Source organism: Rhipicephalus sanguineus, chromosome 6, assembly GCF_013339695.2.
Source record: "Rhipicephalus sanguineus isolate Rsan-2018 chromosome 6, BIME_Rsan_1.4, whole genome shotgun sequence".
Taxonomy (NCBI): Eukaryota; Metazoa; Arthropoda; class Arachnida; order Ixodida; family Ixodidae; genus Rhipicephalus; species Rhipicephalus sanguineus.
Window position 1 is genome coordinate 98490654 of NC_051181.1, and position 18285 is coordinate 98508938.

The 18285-nt window shown below is 46.7% G+C and overlaps 1 protein-coding gene across 1 annotated transcript; it reads left to right on the forward strand.

Annotated features, from left to right (window-relative positions):
• Positions 1-3234: 3234 nt before the first annotated feature.
• LOC119396009 (uncharacterized) lies at positions 3235-17414 on the forward strand. Its single transcript, XM_037663039.2, has 5 exons — positions 3235-3345; positions 3821-3951; positions 9978-10270; positions 12033-12210; positions 17172-17414. Exons 1-5 carry the CDS (start codon positions 3276-3278, stop codon positions 17304-17306), a joined length of 807 nt encoding a protein of 268 aa, XP_037518967.1. The 5' UTR covers positions 3235-3275; the 3' UTR covers positions 17307-17414.
• The last annotated feature ends 871 nt before the right edge of the window (positions 17415-18285 follow it).

Sequence of the window (18285 nt, forward strand, 5' to 3'; positions counted from 1 at the left end):
ATAAAATACACAAATATCTGTGGGAATCTTATTTTAACGCGAAAAATCGAGGTAGTTGCAAATAAATAATATTCGGTTCGAGTGAAAATCAAACCCAGGCCTTCTGTGTGGCAAGCACAAATACTACCATAGAGCCACCTTCAACAAGCAGCGCAGGACGGACAAGCAACAAGAAATGGAACAGAGACAAGCGCTGACTTCTAACTGAGAGCACACCAGTGTGTGAAACTGTTGCGGGAAAAAAAAAAAGAAACCTATACATATGCTATATAGCGTGAGGAGTCTCCCCGAAGCATGTAATAATGCGTGGTAGAAGCGTAGGATCGCACCAGTCGTCAAACGTAACGAATTAGTGCTTTAAAGGCCCACCTATTTAAAAGTGCTCGGGCATAATTGATGAGCATCAAGAAAGCATGAAGATGCGCGTGTTGTCCGACAGACATGTATTGGGTGCTTCTCTAATTCGCGGAACGAAGAATTATGGCGCACTTCGCATATGTACTTGCAGGAGGCGGCATTCTATAGGATAGTCTGAAACGGCCAGAGTAACGCGCACAGATTTGAGTTGCTTTGCTTTCGGCACGGTTACCGAGAAGCGCAGCCGGGCTGGCCATTGAGAAGGCGATACGAACACGGTCCGATTACGCTATCTCGTTCTACTTTTGAAGACGAAGCTCAAATGTCCTCGAGGTTTTTATCTAAACAGTTTCTATCTAAATACGTAACTTGTTGCTCTACCCGACTGAAAGACTTACAGAAAGCAGCACTTTTACTCAGTTAATTCAACGCCACAGGGGCCGCTTATCTCCAGAAAAGCAACATGATTTTCTCGGCTGCGAATTGGGGGAAATTCTGCAATCTAGTCAAAAAGTTCAAGAATAGGAGTGAAGGACTGGTGCACGAGCACCGGTCTTATAGCAGACCACACACCGTTCGCAGACGTGAAGATGATCACGTCCATCGTCGGTTGGTTGACGTGGTGGCTTTCAAATTTCAAGTCGATGGCTTTATATCCTACTGCAGCTAATGTGGTTATACTTTTCATTTAACATTACCGTTCCGAAATGTGCTGTGGCGTAGAGGACCCATCCCCACTCCCCGCGCGTCTTGAAGATTAAAAATCACCGTTTATTAAATGACGGTGAATATACATCTCTGCTATGTATCGTTACTTGAGACACTGCGCTCATATCCCGTCCTAGATATTTTAGTCGGATTTTCAGGTACTGAATGCATGCTACTAGCTCATACATGACCAGAACATTTAGCTCATTACGTGGAGTAGTGAGCACGCTTAACGTGAACACGAGAGCGCATGCCGCAACGTGCTATCAGCGCCGCCTATACTACGTATACCAACACACACACGAGGCTTGGCACATGCGCAGTTCGTTCGCAGCGTGGTTATTTTACTATCGAGCGCATCGCGTCATCGCTGAGCGCCTTCGACGAAGGTTTTCTCGATGACGCCGCGTTCAAGATGGTGCAGGAGAATCGCCGCTAATTCACTGCGCATGTGTCGAGCCTCGCTTTGGTGTAGGCAGGCGTCTCTGACAGCACGGTGTGGCACGCGCTGCTGTTATGGTGGACAAGTTAAGGTGGATAGGCGTCCTCTGTGTGTGTGTGTGTCTTTCTCTTGCTCGTCGTCACGTCTTCGAGCCCTTTACATCGGAACATGCGCTGATGCGTTCACGCTAACCGTGGTCGCGACTGCACCTTTTATTGCGATAGCAATTATATGTACAGTCTCGGCTGAATTTTGCCGTCGCCGTCATACACCGTATATGTATAAGTATGTATATATATATATAAAAGCCCCAAAGAAAAATAATTCAGAAAAATGCATCCGAGGCGCGGAATCGAACCAGGGACCTCTTCCTTCGCAGCGAGTGGCGCTAGCCACTACGCCACGAAACGCAGATCCTCCACGTAGGTAACGGCGAGCGTTATATACACACCCTTTAGCGCTGGACGGACTCAGAGACGGCTGCGCTTATAAGCGTTTCTTCATTACCAGCGAGATGGCGTTAGGAGCACGACAGGCGCATTTAAAAGTCGTCAGCTCGCGCGCTCGCTTCTTCTTATACTTGCGCAGGGAGAACCTTGCTCTTCCGCTGTCTGCTCGCGCGGTTTTCTTGTGCTGAGGGGAAGAGGAGTGTTTCACGCTTTCACCGTGATGTCCGCGCTCATGTTACGCAGCGTACGAAAGCCACTCGAGCTCAAGGGACGCCGCTAAACGAACAAACAGAAGATGAGCGCGAACTATCAAGTGTCACAGCTCGACACTTGAAGCGCGCTAGTTTCTTTCGCTGCTTCGGCCACCTTTGCAACAGGAGCGCTGTTCAAACTTAGAGTATCCATTGGCGAGCCTCGCTTCATATAGCATAAGTTTCTTGCTTCGCATTCATTGCTTCGCCCTTGCGGCGAAACTGTGACTTTTTGTTTGCACACAGAAGCAGCGCACGGAAGAGAATTGCGCAAACTAGGATGCATTGCAACATGCTTTGAATTGCGCCCGAATAATACATTTTTCCCTACATATTGCTACTAATCAAGACCAGAGCTACCTGACTGGAAAGACAACTATAAAAAAGCAAACTTTTGAAGGGTTTTCAGTATGCACAGTCTATATATGCGCTCGTAAACATATACGTACACGTAGCCATATATTAATATTCACGCTATAACGACAGTAGCAAAAGAAAAGTATATTGTAAGTCATTTGTGCATGCGTTTAGGCTTATAAGAACTTGGTTCACCTAATGCCTGCAGGAAAAAAGTGCAACAGTAAAAATATGAAATAAATCTTTCCTCGCCATAACAAAAGAATAAAAAGCGGATAAGACGCTCACGTCTGGCCTTTTTTTTTTCATAATAAACCTTTATCAAGTAGCTCAACTTTCCGCCGTTTCCTCGCCGTATCCGCGTATAGTAGTGACAATAAAAAAATTTTTTTTTCATCAGTATTAGGCTGACAAAGTGCTTTTTTCCTCATGAAACCTTCCGCAAAATTTATATCACCTAACATGTGCACGTGCAATGTAGCTCTCGGTCGTACGAAGATAATAAAATATTCAGTGTCCAGGATGCGACGCAATCGACGCAGGTGTTAGCAAGCGATCGGAGCGCCAAAGTAGAATGAATCATCACCGAGACATAAGAATCCAGAACGATCTGCGGACGGGCAGAAACCCTTCATTCGATCTCGTTGACGCGCACAGAACCATCTGTATCTAGGCCGTCTCGGCTTATAGACACACCCCTTTCTCCGAGCCATGGCCAACGTCAGCGTTGCTTCGCTTCCGTGCTTCAGCTTGGACGAGAAGATACTGCAAATTCTCTGGGGTATGGCGAGAAATTCCGATTTTTTTTATTATTACCGCTTCTCATATATGAACTTCAAGTGTGTGAGGACTCGGCTGAACGAAATACGTGATATTGTCGGTGGTCGTGACTCTGTTTCCTTACCTACGCTTTTCACCCTGAAAGCCCTCGCAAGCAAAACTACGAGACGTGCGCTTTCGTTGAACGCGTAAATGACGCCGAAATAGTAATAATAATGAAAGACAGAAAGCTTCCCTTAGGCCGCTGTCTTCTGGAGCTAAAAGAAAAAAAAATTATCAGGTTTGATCGCTGGGTCAGATAGTGTTAGACAAGCATTGGCGTCTGTGTTCAGTAAAATGCGATGACGACACCTACTTTTAAGCGCTTTGTGATTTACAGCGGCTCATTGACGTTGACAGCGCGTTTATTTACGCAGTGCATTACGCGTTAGCTGGAAACTGCGGTGACGAAGTGTGGGCGTTGTGCACTGTTCCAGACGAAGGCGTCCAGATGGAAGAGCTCCTGGATTTTTCTTTCGAGCGCGTGGGAAAACTGGCAGCCGAAAAAGGAGTCCAACTGGACGACGCCCACAAAGAGGAACTGTGGCTCTACGTGCAACGCATGAAGGTGAGTTCATTTTACGCCAGTCATGAGGCCCCGGAGTGTTTATTTTTGTTTGTTCTCATCGTGTGTGAGATTTATAAACGTTTGTAGCCAAGAGTACAGACACATGTAAAATGTAACTTAGTTTGGGTGTAGGCTACTTCACACGTGTAGACCAAAAGCACACGGGACACAGAAAGAGACAACACAAGGCGGTTTACCGCTTCGTGTTTTCTCTGTGTCCCGTGTGCTTTAGCAGTTACTTTTCCTAATCACGTGTAAAATTGTTTACTTACCGCAAAAGAACGACGCGCAGGCAAGTATGTTGATTGATGGTCAGGCGTCCAAAATGAGTGGCTGACGTGAACAGAAAGCACTCTTTTTTTTTTTTCGGCACCTTGGGTTTCATTCCAGAGTGCAAAAGCGTGGTCCCATTAGCGCGAAGTATTATTCTCCGATCCTGTTCATGCCCGATGTCCCGAGTTCAAAAGGACCTTACTGCTATCGCCTTCTCGCCTACAATGCTTATCGCAACACGGTTGTGAAATGTGTTAATGCACGCTGGTTAGCTGCCTTAGTGACTCCCTGCATTTCGTGCTCGGCTACTGGGCGCAGTGTCGCGGCAGTGCTCGGATTCCAGCCGACGTGGCCGCATTTCGCTGGAGAATAACCAGAGCAGTGTCCTTGTATTCATTTTTATTTCGTGATTTCGGTGCGAGTTAGCTGCATGTGTTCAATATTAAAAACAAAAAACCTAAAATGGTTCTTATAGACCACGAGTTGGTTTTAAATATTAAATCCTACAGTGTGATCCAGTGGCATGCGATTTCTCACGTATGCGTGTCAGCGGCATCGCAGGAACCTTAGGAGTTTCCAGTGTACTTCAAGTTGTCGATTAATTTACCCTCGAGCTACCAACTTGTAGTCTCGTGAGCTCATTTAGTTGAAGCTGTTCCACTTTGCCTCTGCTGGCGCCCGCAAGTGGCTTACGTTCACTGCGCTCTCACGCGCCGGAGCCGAGGCAGCGAGTCATGGTCCCGTGAAGAGTCCTGCGTTCGTCCTATTTTGCTTGCTGTGCATTTCTAGTGGCAGTATTAGTAGTACAAAACTTATTGATGCGCGATTTTCTGCGTGTTTTATTGTTGTGTGGCGCCACCTGGGAGGGACCCACGGGCTTCCGCTGTACACCGGGACTGGTCTATCGGGTCTCCAATTGGCTTCTTGAGTCCAGTTCGGAGAGTCGTGCCTTCCAACGCCACATTGTGAGCGTCCGTTTTTTTGTCTTGGTAAGGACAGCATAGTAGGGACGGTCGGTGCATTGGTGCGCTGAAAGTTTTGCGCTGTATTTTTTACTCCAGGGAGAAGTCCTAGTCACGTATCTTTCCGGAAATAGAGGGTGTAAGCAGGATATGTGAGGGTATAACTGTTGATTCCCAGGCACCGCTATCCCCTAGGACAATTGCCTCTTGAAGCTTTTGCAAGGTGAAACCCATCGTCTTCCCGTTAGACGGAAGTCACCCAATATTTGTCGGCTCGTAGGGGCTTGCTCTTAGCACGGGACGTATTCTTTCAGGAAGTTTGGCTCAATGCACAACTTTCTCGAGAAGGGCGCGCACGTTTCTCTCAAGAAAGGAAAAAGAAGAGAGGGGAGGTGCAGGGAGGTTACCCAGTTCAGACTAACCGGTCTGCCACCCAACATCGGGGAAAGAGACGGGAGTGTTCGAAAGTTAGGGGTGTAAAAATGCCAGGCCTGCGCGGAAAGCGCAGCACAGTCACAGCGAAAGCTGGAAGAGCGGCATTTCTACAGCCCGTTCTAAACTCTCTTGAGGCTACTAATACAAGTACACTAGCAAGGTACCCACTACGCCATAAATCACAATATTTGTGAAATTGGGAAGCACCTACAACGCCATTATTCGTCATTGTGCGCAGAAGCGAGGTTCCAGCTACACATATGTAAGGCATTATGTGCACTTTGTTTACGTGACGACTGATGACGATGAAGAATTGTGGCTCAGCCCTTTGTAATGGGTTGGAAGCTTTAAACGGCTCACCAGTTACGTAATTCGCATTGTGTGACGCCCGGTCGCTATTTAACTCTCCCACCATGCAATATAACATACATTGACGTGAGAAAGAGAGACAGCTAGAGAGAGGGGGGAAGAACTTTATTGAGACCCTGAGAAAATGGATGATGGGCTCATGGGCTTCCTTGGCAACCAATGCAAGTGCACTTGCGAGGAACCCACTACGCTATAAATCATCATAATTTCTGTGAAATGGAAATGTTTACGTGACGACTGATGACGATGAAGAATTGTGGCTCAGACTTTTGTAATGGGCTGGAAGCTTTAAACGGCTCACCAGTTACGTAATTCGCATTGTGTGACGCCCGGTCGCTATTTAACTCTCCCACCATGCAATATAACATACATTGACGTGAGAAAGAGAGACAGCTAGAGAGAGGGGGGAAGAACTTTATTGAGACCCTGAGAAAATGGATGATGGGCTCATGGGCTTCCTTGGCAACCAATGCAAGTGCACTTGCGAGGAACCCACTACGCTATAAATCATCATAATTTCTGTGAAATGGAAATGTTTACGTGACGACTGATGACGATGAAGAATTGTGGCTCAGACTTTTGTAATGGGCTGGAAGCTTTAAACGGCTCACCAGTTACGTAATTCGCATTGTGTGACGCCCGGTCGCTATTTAACTCTCCCACCATGCAATATAACATACATTGACGTGAGAAAGAGAGACAGCTAGAGAGAGGGGGGAAGAACTTTATTGAGACCCTGAGAAAATGGATGATGGGCTCATGGGCTTCCTTGGCAACCAATGCAAGTGCACTTGTGAGGAACCCACTACGCTATAAATCATAATTTCTGTGAAGTAGGGAAGCAGTGACTATGCTATTTTTCGTCATTCAACGGAGAGCCGTGGTACCCGCTAAAAACATGTAAGGCATTATGCGCACTTTGTTGGTGTTGTGCCTGATGACGATGAAGAATTATTGCACAGCCCCTTGTAGTGGGTTGGAAGCATCCAAGGGCCCACTCGTTGCGCAATTCGCATTGTGTGACGCCTGGTTACAGAATTCGCGTTGTGTGGTGCGTGGTTGTTATTTCACTCTTCTACCACACTAAATTACATATGTTAATGTGGTTCCTTCTGGACATGAAGCCTGTATAGCGTCGTTTTGCAAGGCAGTTCCAAGCACCGGCATGGCTCTGAGGTACAACACTGGGCTCCCACGCAGAGGGCCCAGGTTCGAACCCCGTTCCATCCTGGGATTTTTTTTCTTATTTCGTTTTTTTTTCTTATTTCGAGCGGGTGTGGTTACGGACACCGGCGGCGGCGGACAACTACGCCACCAAAAACGGCCGTTGAAATGATCTCATAACAGCTTTCGCTGTAAAAAAAGGGAAAGAGAGAGCGCACACAACGTAGCAGTCAGCAGGTCTTGTGAGTGTGTACGATATCGCTGTAACAGTCTACAGCCCCTTAATTGTGCGAGTCCGTTGTCATTAAAAACGATGCCTTTGTCACCTTCATTCGCGATGTCTCTTTAGGACGGCATTCCAGAGTGGTTGCTAGGGGCATCGGTCTGTGGTCAAAACGAGTTAGAGCTACTGCGAGTGGTCACCTCTGCACACTGCAGTGAGCAGAGACGTCGAAGATGTGCTCCATGGTCCTCTGGCTACTACAGTCGTCGCAATTTTCTCTTGGAAATAGTGGCCGTTCTTGCGCCTCGCAGCCATTTCTCATTTAGCTGACAAGATCGTTTCCACTCTACCTACACGCCGCGCATATTCATTTGCAATGCTCAAACCTGTATATGGGCCCTTTATTCTAGATATTCTAAACGACGCGCCTTCCTGGGAATGCAACTTTTATTGCAGGAGCGAAGCGACATTGTGACAACAGAACTGTGGAATAAACGTTTCATTGTAGCATGTTGCGCATGCGCTGGAGGATCTGCACTTGTGAAGACAGTTTTTACAGCGTCGATCACATAACGCGTAATCTTCAGATGCTCTCCAAACCAACTCTGATGCCTCGCAAGAACACGGGCTACTTGGCTTTGCAATGGAATTATCAGTTGTACTTGAGATGTAAACATGGTTTGACAAGTGGACATGAGTGGCGAACTGGGGCAGAACTTCCTTAAGCAGCGAGTCGCGACACGCCACGCTACCGGCACTTGCTCGGGCCAATCTGATGACACACACACTGCCGGACGTCGACGCCGGTGGAAGGGTATCCGGCGAACCTTAAACTGATTCCCAACCAACTCCTGTTGAAATCTTGGCGAGGCTCCTGGGAAGCGCTCGCCCGAGTTGTAACCAACTCGCAGTAGGGCACTTTCGGCTTCGCGATACTGAGGATCCTGGCGAGCAGTGCCTTTGCCGTTTAGCATCGTTGACCCGAACTTCGTCAGTCCTTTTAGCCGCTGGCGTTAATTGGACAAAATTTCCTGCTGCCGCTGGCGTTCTAGACGGGCACGGCGTCGTGGCGCCATCTCTCGGAGGCGGCACGACTCTCGCGAATGGTTCGGCGGGGGCTTCGCGCCGCCTTCCAGAGTTGCGTGACAAAGCCGCGCTGAATGTGGGTTTTTGTCAACATCTCGGACACATTTTCCTTTTTTTTTTCAGGTCCTTGCTACAGACAGCTTCGCTGCAGTATCTCAGCATAACTAGACAAAGAATTCATGTAGTCACGTTTGCGAAGGGTCAGTTCAAAATCTTTGCTTGTATTACAAAGCATTTGTTGCACCTGCCTTCATTTGAATATAACTAAGCGAAACTTCAATACGGTAACGTTGCGGCCAAAACCTTGCTGAGACCACATGAGCAAAGCTCTGTAGCACATTTTACCAGGTCGGTTACGCGTTCACGTCCCCGATGCCATGTGGTTCAGATAACTGCCTGTATTGATCTGGTTTTGTTTTTCTTTGTGTTGTTACTACGTTCGTGTTTTTAGGTTGATATAGCTTAGTTATTTTATTTCAGTATTTGCACTAAATTATTAGTGCGCTGCCATTCAATTATTTCATTGTTTCGCTATAATAGAAGCCTTGTATTTCGAACTTTTCAATTTCGGTGGCTTTTTTTTTCTTCATTACATGTCATGCGTCCTAGTAGGTTTTTGATGCTAGTTCTAGCTGTTACATTCTGTGATTGCTTATTGGCTCTGGCGTCGCGCTGCTAGGCGCAATGTAGCGGGTTTCATTTTTGTCCACAGTGGTCACATTTCAATAGGGACATAAATACAAAAATGCCATTCTACTTAGATTTAATGGGATACTAAACAAAATTTTGCCGCCGAAATTTTTAGGTGAGTTGAAAGATTGGGTGCTGAACTCGGTAGACACAACCTTCATTTCAGGCAGAAACTAGAGGGAAAATATTTAATCTAATGCGTGTTTGACAAACTGCCGCGCAGTAAACTAGAGGTGACGTGTTTGGTGACGCTTAATGTCCCCGGAAATGGGCGTGCCAACCTTTCCAGCCGTATCCCGCGTCTCTAAACCCGCTCCACTCTCACTACGGTTCCTAGAACCAGCACGATCGGCATCGGCAGCGAACAATCCTGGGTGGGGTAAAGCCCCCTAAGGTTGCACGTCTCAGCGCCTATCTGGAAGGAGCGGAGTGGATGTAAAGGAGAGATGGAGAAAAGGGAAGCAGCAGGACAGGAAAACGTGCGCCCTGCATCCGCCGGGAACAATTGAAGTCACAGCTGTCCATACACAACCCCGCGCACGATTACAATCCTGCAAGAGTGCACCCATCTGTTAAAGAATATGTGAAATAGACTGTTGATCGGAACATTCGCGTCTTCCGAGTGGAATTTCACTGTTTTCGTCATTTTTTTCTATTTTTGTTCAGTATGTTGTATAGTTCTGCCGTATTTGGTATTCTTCCGTTCCCTGCGTACCGGTTAGTTTCTAGGCTAGGCCGTTAGCGTAACAAATGAAAATTGAATGGTAGACGTAACACGTGCAAGATGTGCTGCTACTCTCCCTTCCTGCGTACAATTTCTGCAGGCAGAACAACAGGACTGGGTGTCAATGTCCCACTACCAGGACCACTCTTCGAGGCAACAGTTCGACTCCTGCCTGGACGATTTTACCGGGGCTTCGCGATTCCACACAGCGCAGCTCTCGTGGGACCCGCACCAGTCGTGGGACCAGTCGTACCACGCCTCCTTCAGCCGCGACTCGTTGGAGACCACAGCGCTACCGCGTGAAGAGAAAGACGATGTGGCCGAAAGCCACAACGTCAAGACGAAGTCCTCCAAGCGGACGTGCAAGACGCCCAAGACATTTAGGCTTTCCAAGTATAGTACCGCACTTCTCTGAAAAGTTCAATCTATGCACACTGTGTTAAAGGGGCCCCGCAACACTTTTCCAAGTAGTCACCGAAAGACCTCACTATTGGTTGATTGCCTCGTGAATTTTTAAAGACGGTAGCCTTTCTTGGGATACTTTAACGCAGAAATTTCGGTCTGTCTGTCTGTATGTCTGTGTCACACGAATCAGCCACCGGCCAAAGTTGAAGCACTTGCTGAACACCCAGCCATCTTGAACTGGTAGCTGCGTTCGTACTTGTGAACATTGTCGTTCAAAAAGCAAATATTACGCATATCTGAGGCGCAACAATAATATGCAAGTATTAGGTGGTGTGCTCCTTTAGTAGAAAATACATAGATACGTAATTCTAAAGACCCTAGTGTTTCTTAGGCTGCGCTGAAAGCGCGATGCTATGCGCGAAAAAGCCCTCTGCCGACGATATGGTGCTGCCACCTGGCAGTGGCCTCGGGTTCTGCACGAGCTCATGTTTCCTGACGCCACTGCCGTTTGGCGTGCATATCTCACGCAGTACCTCCTCTATTTTATCAATGCCAGCCGGATGCGGCCGATTCAACATAGAGGAGGTGCTGTCTGAGGCAAAGCAAAAACAGTAATGACCGCTTCATGAAATACAACCCATTCTACAAGAGTTCCCCAGACAACGCAGGGAGAACAGCATCACGGGTGGCCGCGGATGAGACCAGGACTCATGTAGTACGGCCGGCAGAAGACTCGTCTTTCGACGACATTTGCAGCGAAGCACACAGATACGCGACCAATTTTTTTTTATAATCCGTCAAGTACGAGTGGAGTTACAAGGATTTCTCGCACGCTTCAAGTGCTTTCTCTCTCCTTTCGTCCCTGCGCGCGCGCTGAATGCTATACAGGGGGTATGACAAGAGCGCAAGTAGCTACGTCCCTACAGCAGCGCACGTCATGACCTAGAGCACTTTTTTTTTAAACGTGTGGCTCACTTTCACTGTGATCACAAGCACAATTTTAGAACACGTATAGTGCAGCGCGATCACGTTGCGGCGTCTCTCGGTGGCCGCGGTTACTATGCAGCTCACGATGCTCAAGCCCCCCCCCCCCCCCGGTTGCCTTAAGCCAAAGTGACGTCATAAGCCAAATTGAGCTTGTGGCGTCATTTTCTGAAGAAGAGCGAGCGATTTCTAGATGGCTTGAAACTTAATTGTCAATTCCACGCCGCGTGATGCGATCACATATTCGCGGGAGCCTCAACTACCGATCGGCAGCGTTTTCTGACCATGTTCATAAAGTGCTGCTCGGCCCCTTTACCAATCCTTTATTGGTAGCTGCCTGCGTGGGTGTGGAAAGGGTAAGGGTGGGAAAGGGTGGGAGGAGGATGGAAGTGTGGAGGGTGTGTGTGTGTGTGTGTGTGCGCGCGCGCGCGCTTATGACGCAGTGAGAAAGTATGATTCTTTGAATGGTTGTTTTCGAATCACTACAGGCAAATACTACAGAGTAAACAAGATAGATAAAACAAAAAACGTTCACAGAGCCGTCGAACTTTCGAGCAGTATACAAAAATTCCGCATTGTTTGTAACCAGATATCTTATTCGGGGCATGCCTGTTCTTCTATGCAGAAAATAAAATAGCTTTTAATTCACTATACTTTCTGCACGATCGTTCACAAGTCGGCAGATATGCATCTAGTGTCCATGTGTTCTATTAAAGAAAAGTGCCTATGTTTCATGCCTACCCATTCATTGCCGCTTGTCCACCAGGTGCGACCTGAGCCCTATCTCTGCCAAGCCAAAGGCGCCAATTCGTCGCTCGCGAAGCAAGGTTGCCGCCCTCCTTAGTCGCCTAGTGCACGAGAGGAGCACGAAGGAACCGCTGGAGGATCGCTTCTTCACGCGAGGCATTTGGCCCTCGTGGCTCAACTTCAACGCTACACCAAAGGTGAGCAGTCACGAAAGACGATCCAGTTTTGGCGAAGTAAAACTTAAAGGAGTTCTGACACGAATTTTAAATATGTTCGGATTGTCGCGCTAAATAAAAACACTGGTGTCGAAGGAAGGAAGGAAAACGAGAGAGAGGAAAGACAGGGATGTTAACCAGTTTGGCATAACCGGTATGCTACCCTGTACAGGGAGAAGGGATGGGGGAGATTGAAAGAAGGGTAACGAAAGCGAGAAAGAGAGGGGAACACACACGCACACACATAACGTCACAGCACATAGCGGCAGTCTTGTGCGGTATGCGGCATCATTAAAAAGTCTACAGCCGCTCGTGTAAGTCTGTTGTCCTTAGGAATTTGAGCAATGCCTTGGTTGCTTGAATTCTCGATGACTTATCAGAATGGCATTGGAGAATTGCTTCTAGTGTCAACGGTCTGTTGTGAAGACGAGCTGGAGCGAATAAGAGGGATTGTCTCTGCGCAGCGTAGCGAGGACAGTCGCAGAAGATATGAGTCGAGAACCCTAAAAAGAGTGTTGTGGTGCCTGGGAATGCATCGAATATATTTTTTAAAATACCGCTACCTTAAAAAATACTTTCGGTTTTGATATCGAGAAGGCGGCTTCTCAGTGACTTGTCATAGCAGTGTGACGTCACGGGGAGACATCAACTCGCGACGTACTAATGGCAGATCTGTCATCTGCTCGTGGTGCACGTAAACAACGATTAGTGAATTGTGGTCCAGCGATCCCGACAGTGACTTCTGCGGTTTACGCTGCGTGCAGGACGCAGGATTCGCAAACTCAATAGAACTGTGTTGACCCGTCGGGATAATGTCCATTGCGATGGGGCTGGCTTGCTGATGCCAAGCGACGAAGACTTTAAAATCAAAGTAAAATACTTTGTACGTGTCGTCTTGACTCCGGCGTGTGGCGAGCGTTAACACTGCATACCAAGGAAACGTAAAATGTTCCTCTCTCGATGTCTCAAAATTGTGTCAGTACTCCTTCAAACGCGTGAAATGGCGCCCAGAGTGATGAGTCGTCGACAAAGGAATGTCCCTATAGAACTGAACTTTTAATATAAGACTTGTTTCCGTCGGAGCCTGCAAAACCACTCCGAGAGGCTCATGATATAACATCCGATCATCTCAAAAGCTTTTCCTAGGTTTGCGTTGCAGTAACTCAGACTGTATATATATTTTGGAATGGCTCTTACTAGTGCAGCGGCCTTTCATACTTTTTCTGACATCGCAAGTCCCAAAACTGCAGAAGTTCAGGGGAAGATGAAATAGTGGAGAGGCGAAAAATTCGTGAACACGACGAGTCCCTGGAACCAATGTGTCCCTGGAACCAATGTGTCGACAAGCGCACTTGCCTTTTTCAAGGCTGCGACTGCTTTAGTTAGCGCGTGTGTGTATAGGCTTCGTACCCTCTGCTCCAACCCAAACAAAGGAGTAGGAGAGGCCAAGCGCGTATAACTCTACGTAAGGACGCAAAGTAGCTGTCCTATCCTCTTCCTTTGTTTGGGTGGAAGGAGAGGGTGCAGCAGAAAGTGTTATAAAAGTCACGCGCGGATGCCACAGGCTTTCGCGTTAATGATAACTGTCGGCGCAATATTATTGAGAACTAACATACAATAATGCCAAGGAAAGTATAGGAGGTGTTATTTCTGGTAATTGCAATATAAATGTGAAGAAAGTAAAGTGGACGAAAAAATAACTTGCCGCCGGCAGGCAGCGAACTTGCGACTTTCGAATAACGCGTCCGATGCTCTACCACTGAGCTACGGCGGCGGTCATCCTCTCGTCGACTTTATGGGGTTTATATGTACATTTAAACCTAGGAGTGTCAGTCAGCGCCGGTCGCAGCCATGGCGGTGAGTGTGGAACACTCTTTTTCTGCCTGTTGGCGTCACGTAGCACGTGATATTTTTACGAGCCGGCAGCTGACCAATAATCCCTCGCATACTAACTGAAGGCATTAAGTCTGCCACGACCAGACCCTCGCTATGAATGAAGAAAATAAGGTGACTTTTAAGGGCTCGTTTTTCTTTGTTAGACACAATATTAATGAGAAATTATTAATATTAATGACAAATCATTAATCATCAGTCAGTCACGCGGTGTTAAAAATACGCTAGAAAGACCTCTGAAATCTTCAACGGCGTATTTTCTCTTCTATGGCATTTTCGCAGCATCAGCGTTGTTTCTGTTTTGTCATTTTGTGACTAGTAAGATTTGTTTCATCCGATGAGGAACACTAAGTATGCAGCCGACAGACATCTTGAAATCTTGTACCAAATCGCGAGATCATGGTGTCAAAACGGATCGCCTAAGAGGGCCATTTTAGTTGGTACCATCCCAAAGCGGCACAGTTGCCACAAAACTCTCGTAAACCACCGTCCATCATTTGTCAGCTTGGCACCCTCCTCTGCAAGCTTGTCTTTCTCTTTTAGATACTCGTATATCCGTACCTTTAGGTCATGCCCTGACGGCCTTCATTTTGGTTGTTCGGCTAATTTAAATATACATTTACACAAAAGCAGAGAGTCCCAATTGAAGTGCAGCTTTCATCGGCATGCTCCCCTGCACGGAAAGAAAGGGGAAGAGAGGAGATATAAGAACAACGAAAGGGGGATATGAAAACGAGATGCGTATGACTTGTACGCTGTGGTAACTCTGACACCATGCATCGATTTCCCTGGCCCGTAAAAAATGCCTTAGCTGCACTTGTGAGCACGGCTGCGCAGTTAGTCACACCATGTTGTCAAAACAAAACTACTCAATTGTTTAGTCGATGTGTGCGATTTTAGAAACACAGTCCTTTGTTGTCGCCTGCCTACGAAACAAATTCAAAATGCGTTAGCATGAATTTGTCGTACTAACAGGGTTCAGAATTATGAGCAAAATTAGGACCAGTGTCACGATGAAGCGATGCAGTGATGAAGCCCATATAATGTATTGTTAATGCCACAAGATCAATCCTGTGGATCAAACTTTCCTAGTTTTCATGTTGTAAACGTCTGGAATGTCGTCATAAGCTTTTACCATAAGCAGTTCATTAGTCTAAACAAATACTGCTTCACTGCCGACTCGTGGTATGCTAAGGTCACTATCCTTGAAGAAGCGCGCTTTTCGCTCTAGCGGAAGTCAAGGAGGGGTCAAACTTCGCACAAACGGTGGCCGTTAATGACACCCATACATTGAAAGCTTTCTCAGTAGCTTTAATTTGGGAAGTGCCATGTTGCGTAGGCATTCAGTTGGCAGAAAAGACGTCGATAATACCTATCAAGGTTCGTTAAGTGTTTGCGAGTGTTTTGTTCTTATTGTTCTGCAAAGCGAGTGTTTTGTTCTTATTCTTCTGCGTGTAGCTCCCGCTATGCAACGCTCAGATGGCCGGAAGCATTTCATTCATACGATTTTAAACGTGCGCTACATAATTACAATGGTGGACACTACGTTTATTAATCAAATTTAAAAAAGAAACAATACAATGCGCTGTTCAAGAGCACACGGTTTTAAATCTACTCACTAATCGTTCATATTGGTCAATAGTCGTGCAAGTATTCTCTTTACGGTGACCAGTTTTTCGCTGGTAAACTAATTAGGTTATCGCGTTATCGCTCGCGCTCGACGAGTCTTCCTGTTTGTGGCGTGCTGTCACTGATTCTACTGCGAAACAATAGCTCTTATCAGATGCCTGCTCAAAACGAGCCGCGATGTTCATTCCGCAACATACGCCTTCACGAGTGAATACGATGGGATGTGAATGCTCCATGAGTCGCGTACGACTGCGCTGGCCACTGTCATTGTGCTACAAGTGTCATTTGCTTTTTCTGCGAACAAGTACGACCGATAGTCTAGATAGCTAACGGCAGTGGATACAGCATTCTTCTTCACAATTTGTAAAACTGTACGCGGGTCATCACCCACCCCCTTCCCTTTTCAATTGGAAGCTGAAACGCATCCATAAATTTTTCGCTGTTTTGTATATAGAGTATCAGATTATTTCTTTAACGATTTGGAAGCATTTGTTACATTTTGATAGGTCACCACGTTTGAAATTTGGGCTTTTTGGTACATTACCGTCGAATTATTTGTGTCCTTGTTCACCCAGCGCTAGCAGCGTGAACAAAGACACAAGAAGACACACGACACAAGTGCTAGCTTCCAACATACTGCTTATTTCCGCATTCGCATACATACATATTCGTAGGAAAAGCATCGCATGACATATCATGCGCACATAGATTAATTTATAAGGAATGACTGCTCTTAATCACTTGGGATAATAGACGGGGTACTGATTCACACGGAACCCAGGGACGAGATGGCTTTATCTTCAACAACGTCGTGTTAGCTGATCATGCATTTTCTTGATAACAGAACATGAGTTGAAGAGCGGCACACAGCCGCCGTCAGAAATGGGCGGGATGGATGGTTAGCCATTCGTTGTAAGTCTTGCGGCTGCGTACCGCTCTTCAAAGTCTGTACTGTTATCAAGAAAATAGATCACGAGATAACTAGAGGTTGTCGAAGCTGAAGCTATCTCATCCCTGTGTTCCGTTTGAATCAGTATACCCCAAGTGATCGATAGAATGGTCTTTCCTTAAAAATTTATCTGTGCGCGCATGATATCTCATGTTTTCCTCGGGCTATATATGTATGCGAATGTAGAAATTAACAGTACGTTGAAAGTTGGCGCCTGTGTCGTGTCTTCTCCTTGTGTCCTTGTTCAACCAGCGCTATTTTTTTCGGTGGTTTCATAGGTCACTTGTGGGAAGTGAACTATTCTGCGTTCTATTTTCAGACTGTACGACATGCTGAGTTGTTGCACTTTCTCTCTGCTCTTGTTTTTGTCACGCTGCCACGCTGTTACGCCCACAACCGCACCCGCTTTTTTTATGGAGACCTAGCCAGAGAGCGCTCACGCAGTACTGCACGTTTCTTTTTACCGTTACAGCAATCTAGTCCCACGCCAGAAAGACGAAGCAGCGCAGTCTTCTCCGGACGTCAGAGAACACCATTACTCCTGCGCTGGCTCGGTCGCAAGCGTTCGCATGGCTACAGGGTGTCGGCTGTGCGCCAGAGACATTGAGCGATCCCATAGTCGGTCACATCCGTACCATCCAGAGCCTTTATTCATGACAATGTGCATATGGATCATTTTGGCAGCGCATGAACTGGCTTGCCACGGTGTCAACCATTCCATGCTCGTCTTCATATACATGGTTCTCTTTCGGTACTCTATACCTGGCCCCCCTTTTGCCATATTCATATTCTTTTAGTACATGCACCTCAACCATTATCTACTATTCACAAAACTATGCCTTTTTGTTGTGTTCATTCTCAATAAACGATCACTCATTCCTTTTTCAAGCGAACTGGGTGGTCGTTTTTGCGAGCTCGCAACGAAAAAGAAACATGTTGCAAGGTAAGGCTTTGTACTGCTAGGTTCAATTCTCGCACACAGCGGTTGCATTTCAATTGTGGCTTAATGCAAGACACCCGTGTACTGTTCTGAATTGCTCTCAACGAAACACTCAAATGTCGCCATGTAAAGCCAAGAAAAAAAAAACGCGAAGGGCTACCTCCGGGCAAAATATCAGCATCAACGAGCCAGTGTTTCATGCTTTGAAGGACGGACAAATAATGGGAGCTTAAAATTAAATTCTGATGTTTCCATAATATGAATAAGGCGTGCCGAAATTTTCAGCATGTTGCAGCAGCCGTGGTTACACGTGCGCGTGAATCTAGGTGCGGAGGTGTTCTCGCATTTCGCTGCCGTCGAAATGTCGCCGCCGTCGCTGCACCAAATCCGCGTCCTCAAGCTTAGCTGCGCGGCACCTTGCCTGCTAAGCTACCACAACGGGTGATATCTTTTGCCTCCTTGATTCGGAGCAACGTTTCGTATAATTCGTGTTCGTACATGACAATTACTCAAACTCATGCGGTAAATTATGAAAATGCTTTTTTTTTTTCTTTCTTCAGTCTTTCGCGAGGACTTCCTTGCAGACTCTTTATACCGTCCTTCCAGGTGCGTACTTGGACTGCAGTATGTCACGATGTAGTGATCA

Coding starts and splice junctions, on each gene's coding strand:
- LOC119396009 (XM_037663039.2), top strand. CDS start 3,276: ATGGCCAACGTCAGCGTTGCTTCGCTTCCGTGCTTCAGCTTGGACGAG. Junction 3,346..3,820: donor GATACTGCAAATTCTCTGGG/GTATGGCGAGAA, acceptor GCACTGTTCCAG/ACGAAGGCGTCCAGATGGAA. Junction 10,271..12,032: donor AAGACATTTAGGCTTTCCAA/GTATAGTACCGC, acceptor CTTGTCCACCAG/GTGCGACCTGAGCCCTATCT.